The following is an 8657-nucleotide window of genomic DNA, read 5'->3' as shown; positions in this document are numbered from 1 at the left end:
GCTTATGCGTGACTTCACCTATCCTAGGGGTGTCCACCCCACTGTACAGGGGGTAAGTTTTGAGAAAGGTTGTCAAAGAGGGCAAATGGGGGTTCCCAAAGGTGAGAATGGTTAAGGTGGGTCTTGAAGGTGGAAAACGGAGATCGAAGAGTTAAGTTTTCTGTCTCCTGTGAGAGCCTCATGGTCCTGGGGGATGGCAGGCGGAAAATGTGGCTTTAGAATGGGAGGCGGGGGAGAATCCTAAAGCAAGAGAAATGGAGTCTGTGTCTGGCACGCATCAGGTGGCGGAACGGGGGCCTCAGAGCCAGCAGAGCCAAACCTCTCCGGTGTCTGGAGGTAGCGGGCTGCGCGAGAGCGTCTGGGTGAGCTGGAGGATGCGCGAGAATGGCGCCAGGAAGGGCCGGGGCCACGCAGGTGAAACTGAGGAGTGGACTCAGCTCTCTCAGCTGCAGGGAAGGCGGGATCCGGGTGGAGGAGGGGACCCACGACCCGCAGGAAGGTAGGGGGCCTAAACTGGGCAGGGACAGACTCAGCCCAGCCGAGCGCAGCCGCCGCTACGGGAGGTACGAGGCTGGGAGACTCCGCGTATTTCAGCCCCGCCTCCTCCCCTCGTGGCTCCGCCTCCTCTCCTGATTAGTCTCCGTTCGCCTAGCGGAGCGCGCCACTAGCTCGCGCGGAGAGGGAGGAGAGAGCAGCAAGTTCCGGAGCCTTCCCAAATCCGGCCCAATCTTTGCTTCAGTGATCATGGCTGCCGAGGATGTGGTGGCGACGGGCGCCGACCCAAGCGAGTTGGAGGGCGGGCTACTGAACGAGATTTTCACGTCGCCGCTCAACCTGCTGCTTCTTGGCCTCTGCATCTTCCTGCTCTACAAGATCGTGCGCGGAGATCAGCCAGCGGCCAGCAGCGACAGCGACGACGATGAGCCGCCCCCACTGCCCCGCCTTAAGCGGCGCGACTTCACCCCTGCTGAGCTGCGGCGCTTCGACGGCATCCAGGACCCGCGCATACTCATGGCCATCAACGGCAAGGTGTTCGACGTGACCAAAGGCCGCAAGTTCTACGGGCCCGGTACGGCTGCTGGCCCTGGGGATGCGAAAACAAAAGATGGGGCCCCAGCACGAGGACGAATCCGGGAGGGGCACGAGGGGAGCGGGGCGCCCTCGAGGGGGGGAATGGAGACCGAACCAGTGAGGGTGGGCAGGCAGAGAGCCGTGCGGAGTTGGCGTTGAGGCTTTCCCGGTGGGCGGGGGTACAAGGGGCGCTCTAGAAGGGCTGTGGGCCATGGGGACGCAGATTCCTTGCCCCGTGCGGCCGGCGCCGGGTTGGGGGTGTGTGCGGAGAGGCTGATGTCTTAAGCCGGGGGGTGGGGGTAGGTGCGTGAAATCGCCAGGCTGGAAAAGGAGTGTGGGGGACACACAGCAGAATGCAGTGTTAGGGGAGTTTCGAAGGTGTCGGGTTTGGGGGATTTCTGAAAGGGGGGGTGGTGTTTAGGGCGGCATGGGGGGTTAGGGAAGGAGGGAGGCCCAGCCTGGGAGACGACGTGAAGGCCGATGACGCCAGGAGTAGCCCTGATGGAATGTGAGGGTGTGGGAGAAGGAAAAGGAGATGGGATTAGCAGCAGGTATAAGCATCGTGTGTGGGGGGGGGGATGAGTGATATGAGTGTGCTGTTTGCGTGTAGTCAGTGTATGTGGCTTGTCAGGCGTGTGTGTGTGCCTGCGCGTGCGGGTGCTTGGAGTTTGGCATGTGTCAGGTATGTGTGTGGCATGTGTTTGGTGTGTGTGTGTGCGCGCGCGCGCGTGCGCGCACTACGTTTGGCAGATGGGGGAAAGCTGTAAGGTGAACAAGGGCGGTTCCATAGGGAGAAAGAAACTGGTTGAGGGAGGAATAAAAGCTGAATGTGGTGGACAATGGAAATGTAGGAAAATGAAAAGGTAATACAGTATTTTAGTCTATAGTAGGAGAGAAAGGACTAGAAACCAAAAATACTGAAAATGGAGGGAGGGAGAAGTGGGAGGATCCTGACAAACAAAGGGGATAGGGCTATAAAGGCTGCTGGGTGTGGAGACACAGAAAAAGCCAACCAGAAGGGAAATGAGGGGTGGAAGACTGCTGAGCTGTTGGAAGGGGCAGGCTTTGAAGGGGGCCTCTGAGCTAAGGCTCTTCGAGCTGAGCTGGATCAGAATCACCTGATGCATCTGAGGAAAATACAGATTTCCGGCCTAATCACCATAACAACGGAAGACTCAAGGTGGGGAAGAGGCCAGTTCCAGATGCAGCTAGGTTTGGAAAGTCCTGTTAAATAGAATACATATTTGCAGTAGAGGAGGAAGAGATTTTAGCTCTTCCAATATGGACTCCTCTGAAGCCATGGAGCTCAGCAAGTATGTACACACTGACCATGCTCTTTTCCATGCTGCTCTGGAGAGAAGGAAGAGGGTAGAAGGCAGCAGTCCAGCCATCCCCACCTCCAGTTTGTTTTACTCTCCCAGTCCAACTAATCCAAATCAGATGTGTTATGATTCTTAAGGAACTTTCCCACTTAGCAGTTTTTCTTTGTGGGTCATTTAGAAGACCTACCTTCTGCAGATGTATAATTGTCAGAATAATTTGAAAATGACACCTATATTATTTGTCACTCGGGTGGCACACCAAGAGGCATTATCAATGAACAATCATGCAAATACCTGTTATTACTGAGCTACACCATAAAGAAGTAAAAAAACACATGCATGTGAGGCATCATCAAATAATTTTAGTTTGTAAAGTCATTGTGTAGGCCTGTGCAAAAAGCACAAAACAGGTAACATGGGTTCTGGCCCTGGGTGGATCATTGACCAGCTATGTGACCCAGTGTCAAACATTGTTCTCTCTGGGCCTTAGTTGTCCCTCTTTAAAATGATAAGGATGGCCTCTGTGGGATCTCTCTAAGTCTATCCTGCATTGTCATCCTGTGAGCCCATGAATATGTGACAATGTGTGGAAAGGATACTTAATGTCACAAAGGATTCCGAAGAATTACATGTTACGGTGCCTATTCTCTGCATGGCATTTATGTAGGTGCTGGGGCTGTGGCAGTGAACCCCTGCCCCTGCTTGTGGAGTTTACATTACAATTAATATACATTCTGATGAATATTTTCCAAAGTCTTTTAATGTTCCCCTCATACTAAGTATTCTGTGACCATAATTTCTGAAATGGTGAGGTCCAAGCCAGTACAATTGGCCTATTTTCAAGCACTAAATGCTACCATTTCCACTGGAAAACTGAAGGGTTTTTCCTGTTTTCTCGGTGGAAATAGCATATAATGATTTTTTTTTAATTTTTGGAATCTTATTTGCATTTAAAGTTGATCATAAATTTCATTCTTTTAAAAATCCTAATGGATTGTACTTTCAGCTGATCAGGCTATATTGAAATGACTCATACTTGGCATAGTGGTTACCTATGAACTTTATTTATTTTCCCCCCTTGTCACACCACTAACTGAAGCGAAACATGACATGCTGCCACTTTACCCAAAAGTGGTGTTTTTACTTTGCCCTTTCTTGATGGCTCAGTGGGTCATTAGCGAAAGGCCCAATGAGTGCTTTTCAATGGGGCCACCTACAAACTTTAATGTCAGGGTTGCTACTCAATCACCCTTTGGGGAAACACTTTAAAGTACACTGGATTCTTTTCATTTACTTGCACAATATTTAAATGAGTCTAAACACCTACCTTATCTACAGAATGACTCACCTCTCAAAGGTAAAGTTCACAGTATATGTAATCTAATGTTTTATGGAATAATTTTGTGGTATTGATTCAGCCTCTATTTTCTGTGAAAGTTTTAGGATTTTCTTTGTTCTTTTCAAGCCCACCAAAAATAGTGACAGCTGGCCTCTGCCAGCTATTTATTGACAGTGAAGATTATGTAATGTGGATAAATTCTGAACCACTGATACTCATAAAAGAATTTCTCTTGCAGATGCCAAATGTTAATATTTAATGCAGTCTTGTAAACGAAGATACTTTGGACAATTATAAGGAAGTGTTTGTTCTCACTTATGAAAACCTTAGTGTATATTATCTTAAGAAACTGACTTTCACTGGTGTATAGCCCAGGTACTTAGAGCAGAGCCAGACTCTGGGTTCAGTCTCCTAAAGCTGAATTCTGACCTGCATACTCAGATTATCTTGGATCAGTCCCTACCAGCCTCCTCGCCGGGAGATAATTATTTATGGCTTTTTTATTAGCTACTTGAAAATCATAGGAATTAGATGATAATGTATAGCATATTTTGATTGTTTTAGTTTAAAAGGTTAATGACAGGCCTTTTAGTCTCCACTACATAATGATTCAAAGTATCAATATCACTTATGGTTTCCGAATGGAATTGTATATTGCAAAATGGGGCTTTCTATGTCGATGGTAAGGAAGCCATTTTCTGTGTGTGAACCACAGAGAAATGAATTGTAATAAAGAATTGGTCTTTGGTTTGGTTTTGTTTTTAAAGAGGGGCCATATGGGGTCTTTGCCGGAAGAGATGCATCCAGGGGCCTCGCCACATTTTGCCTGGATAAGGAAGCTCTGAAGGACGAGTATGATGACCTCTCTGACCTCACTCTTGCCCAGCAGGAGACCCTGAATGACTGGGACTCTCAGTTCACTTGTAAGCATTTTTTTTTCAAAATTGTGCCTGGATCAAATTTCAACCAGTAATAGGATTCAGGGCAGTCCAATAGGTATTGCTAAACAGCCTGAAACTTGGGAGCATTTTGATAGGCTCCTGAACCTTGGATGGATCAAGTTCATGGCTTGAAGTAATTGCAGCAGTGCTGAGTCACTTGCCATGGTTGCATATCAACTTTTAGCCTCATTCTCTATGGAAACTTGAGTTTCTGGTTTTTCAGTTTCTGAGAGGTTTGCATCGATTCCACACTAGGATTTGGTGGTTGGTGTGAAGAGAGAGGAGAGCGGCCACCTTGACTACAGAAGGGGGTTTTCATAAGTCCTCATTTATAGAGCTTGCTGTTTAAAAGCAGCCCACATTTCTGTTGAAGAATGGGAGACTTGTATTATACAAAACAGCTTCTCTTTGAATCTGATTGAGCCTAACTGTAGGCCTCATCTCTACAAATGATGCTTATAATGTGCCCGGCAACAATGGTGTCTGCATTTTGAAAAAAAGAAAAGGAGACACTTGTTTCCTGTCTAATGCTAAGGGCCGCCGCAGTCCTTGGGGAGAAGTAAGGTTGGAGGTTCACGTCAAATTTTGAGCACTGAGACATGGGTTTTTTTTTTATCAAATCTAAGTATCTAATTATTCTGTTAGCAATGTTTCATTAAGAATTTGAAGAATAATCTTTCCCAGCTTTGAAGTAGTATATGAAGACTATGATCATTTCTTTTAAAGAAGATTTTTTTTTCATTTAAAATGTGGTTTTTCTATTTGCTGTTCCCTATAATCAGTTAAATATTACTGGGTTTTTTGGCTAAATCCAACCATTTTCTTTGAAACCAAAGCTGACTTCAGAGAGAGTTCTTGGTTAATAATTAGCCAGATGTGGCTCTACCGTTAGAGTTTGGTTCCCAAGCAGACGAAGTATAGCTTTCAGTTCTAGAGACATGTCATTTTACTTAAAAAACATAATTCAGCTATCTAAAATAGTCCCTCATTTTTTGCATCCTCAAGATGCCTTTGTACCAATAGATTCTTCTATATGAAACCAATGAGCTGTAATTTACAACCAAGGAAGCTCTGTGTTCTAGGGCTTCCTTTCACTGGTAGCGTAAAAAGTATGGGTTTTCCCCTCTTGAACTAAGGCTAGCCCCTAATACTGTTGTGAAAGTTCAGCTATACCTAGGGTGTATGTAGATTTCCCTTGAGGCAGGTTTCTCAAGTACCACTCAGCTTTTGTCTTGCACAGTCCCAAGCACCCTAAGAACCTTTATAATATATTTATATAGGGAAGTTCCCATTGTTCCTGGTGATTATTTCACACAAAAGCAGGTCTGGTTACCTGGTTAGACAGGTTGGGTATTCCTTTAATTCTTGCCCATATTCAGAAAGAGGAGGCTCTGTCCTTTTGTCCTCTGACATTGAGATGATTAACCCTGCGTTAGCTTGACCACAGTGATACAGCCATTATGGTGGTGGTTTGTTGACTCCATTCCTTCCCAAGTCTTGCATTCCAGTTTGTCCTCTTAAATCTGTTTTCTCCATCACTAGTGCTCTGCCTTCTTTACCACTACCTTTAACAGCGTATAGTTTTTCCTTGTGTTGGGGAAAATTTCTATCTATTATTGTCTCCATCTCCTAGATTATCATTCATTCCCTCCACTGTCAGACAACTGTCTAGTAAGTGGTTGTTCCTAATCACTGCCTCATTTCCTCTCTATACCTCCTTGCTCCCAGAAGTGTGATTTCTATCCCCACAATGTGATTGAACTTTCTCTGAGATTTCCAAGGACCTGCTTCTTGCCAATACTAACTCCTCCAGCCCTTGTAATGTCATATTCCCCTCCAAAGTCCCCATTTCAATCCATGGAATCTCCAGTTTTCACTTCATTAACTCATGTTTCCAGTTCTCCTTTAAATTATTTCATATTCTTCCCTTTCCACTCCCACACAGACACACCCCACTACTCCTGGCTCTTGTTGCCCCATGTGCCTGCTGGCCTCCTGGTCTCTCCTTGCTGTAATCTGCCCACAACACCACACTGATACCGTTGTTGTTGCCAAAGCACTATTTTACTTAGTGATACCTTTGTCATAAACCTCCAGTGCCCTTTGCCCCCTATAGGATAAGTCCAAACTCCTCAAGCTGGCTTTCCACACCCTTTATAATATTTTCCCACACTGCTTAGCCAACCTTACTCCTACTCCTGCTGACCTAGTCTCTTTACTGCATCCCAGATATGTTGATTCTCACTTGTATGCTTTTGTACGTGGTGGTTTCATTTTCTGGAAATCCCTCCCTAAATCCTTGTGCCCATTTTCTAAAGCATATTCTAACTCAACAAGCCTTCTAAACCCTTTTGCAATGCATTTGAACACTCATTGTCACACATCACTACCAGTTTCATATTTTTTCTGAACAAAACTCTTGAGAAGCCCAACACATTGCTGAGTAGATTGTTGGCCTTTGATCAAAACTTTTAATATGAACTATGATACTAATTTAATATTAAGCATGAAAATGACCATCTGTGTTTTTTCTTTACCTCCAGTCAAGTATCATCATGTGGGCAAACTGCTAAAGGAGGGGGAGGAGCCTACTGTGTACTCCGATGACGAAGAACCAAAAGATGAGAATACTCGGAAAAATGATTAAAGCATTCAGTGGAAGCATATCTATTTTTGTATTTTGCAGAACCATTTGTAACATTCCAGTCTGTCTTAAAATGTGGTGATTTCAATATTTAGAAAAGTTTTGAACTTGCTGTAAATTTTTTTTAATTAACATCACTAGTACACTGATAAAATTAACTTAGACTGCATGATAATTGTGTGTCATAAATCCAGAAAGTGAGCTACAGTGCTGTAATACAAACGTGAGTACTGTTTTCCTTCTCTATGTAGTTACAGGCTGAATTTAAATTTGTTTTTCCTTAAAGACAGGTTAAGACTTGGGTACTTGTCCCAAACAGGTAGAAATGTAAAATTTGCAAAGTCCTGCAAGCACCAAGAACAAAGGATCAACTTTTAGTCATGGTTATTCTTAATTGAATTAAAGCAAATCTGCTGTGTCCCAGAGGCTTTGATGTTCATTAAATAGAGCTGTCCAGGAAGAAAATGGAAATCTCAAATCTCGGTTTAGTTGTTTCTAGATGGCATTGTTCTTCTTCAGACACTTGGACACCCTCACTAACAGTTCTTTACAGTGAGGATTAGGACACGATTTGAACATTCAAAAGAAGCTTTGGGAAAAATCAGCTGGCCTGCCTAAAAACCCAAGTACATGAAGACCATAGGACTATCTTCCCAAAATCCATGTTCATGCTGGGGCAATGGTTAGTTTATGGGATTTGACATGAGGGGCATATAGAACAGGTGTTTGCTCCCCTAAGAGCCTGTACCCACTCCTGAATAATGAGGAAACAATACACATCACTAGCCAAGTGGTTTTTGAAGTAAAGTATATTCATAAGGTAACAGTTAACTCGTGTTGCAAAACTAGAGCCACTGCAAGAGTAGTAGTCAAGTGTCTAGGTCCTTGATACTGGTCTTATTAACAATAAACTTAGCTTAAGTAGACTGTAAAGTTGTATGAATTTGTAAGTGTTGTGTGAACAACTAGTGAGGTTTCAAACTTGTTAAATAGTCTTTTCCTTGTATTTTCTTGTGAACCATGTTTAATGGTTTTACCTCAAATCAAAACAAAATGAAGTGCTTTGGTCAGTTAATAAAATGGTTTTACCCAATATATTGTGGTGAGTTTCTTTTTTTAACAATCTCATGAACCAGATTAAATCATTAATTTTTTTAAAGATTTTATTTATCTTTAGAGGGGAAGGGAAGGAGAGAGAAATATCAATGTATGGTGCCTCTTGTCCATCCCCTGCTGGGAACTGGCCTGCAACCCAGGCATGTGCCCTGACTGGGAATCAAACATCGATCCTTTGGTTTACAGGCCCGGGCTCAATCCACCGAGCTACGCCAGCCAGGGCT

General features: G+C 44.4%; 1 protein-coding gene and 1 non-coding gene across 2 annotated transcripts; one reads left to right on the top strand and one right to left on the bottom strand.

Annotated features, from left to right (window-relative positions):
• The first annotated feature begins 641 nt into the window (after positions 1 to 641).
• Positions 642 to 8410, top strand: PGRMC1 (progesterone receptor membrane component 1). Its single transcript, XM_037164106.2, has 3 exons — positions 642 to 1069; positions 4500 to 4655; positions 7217 to 8410. Exons 1-3 carry the CDS (start codon positions 745 to 747, stop codon positions 7318 to 7320), a joined length of 585 nt encoding a protein of 194 aa, XP_037020001.1. The 5' UTR covers positions 642 to 744; the 3' UTR covers positions 7321 to 8410.
• LOC119062999 (small nucleolar RNA SNORA21) lies at positions 3470 to 3602 on the bottom strand. Its single transcript, XR_005085084.2, has one exon. It is a non-coding gene; the product is annotated as a small nucleolar RNA SNORA21 (small nucleolar RNA).
• Positions 8411 to 8657: the final 247 nt, after the last annotated feature.

Source organism: Artibeus jamaicensis, unplaced genomic scaffold (genome assembly GCF_021234435.1).
Source record: "Artibeus jamaicensis isolate MK-2021 breed Jamaican fruit bat unplaced genomic scaffold, CSHL_Jam_final contig_1686, whole genome shotgun sequence".
Taxonomy (NCBI): domain Eukaryota; kingdom Metazoa; phylum Chordata; class Mammalia; order Chiroptera; family Phyllostomidae; genus Artibeus; species Artibeus jamaicensis.
Note: the sequence above shows the minus strand (reverse complement) of the source record. Positions and strands in the feature narration are given on the sequence as shown.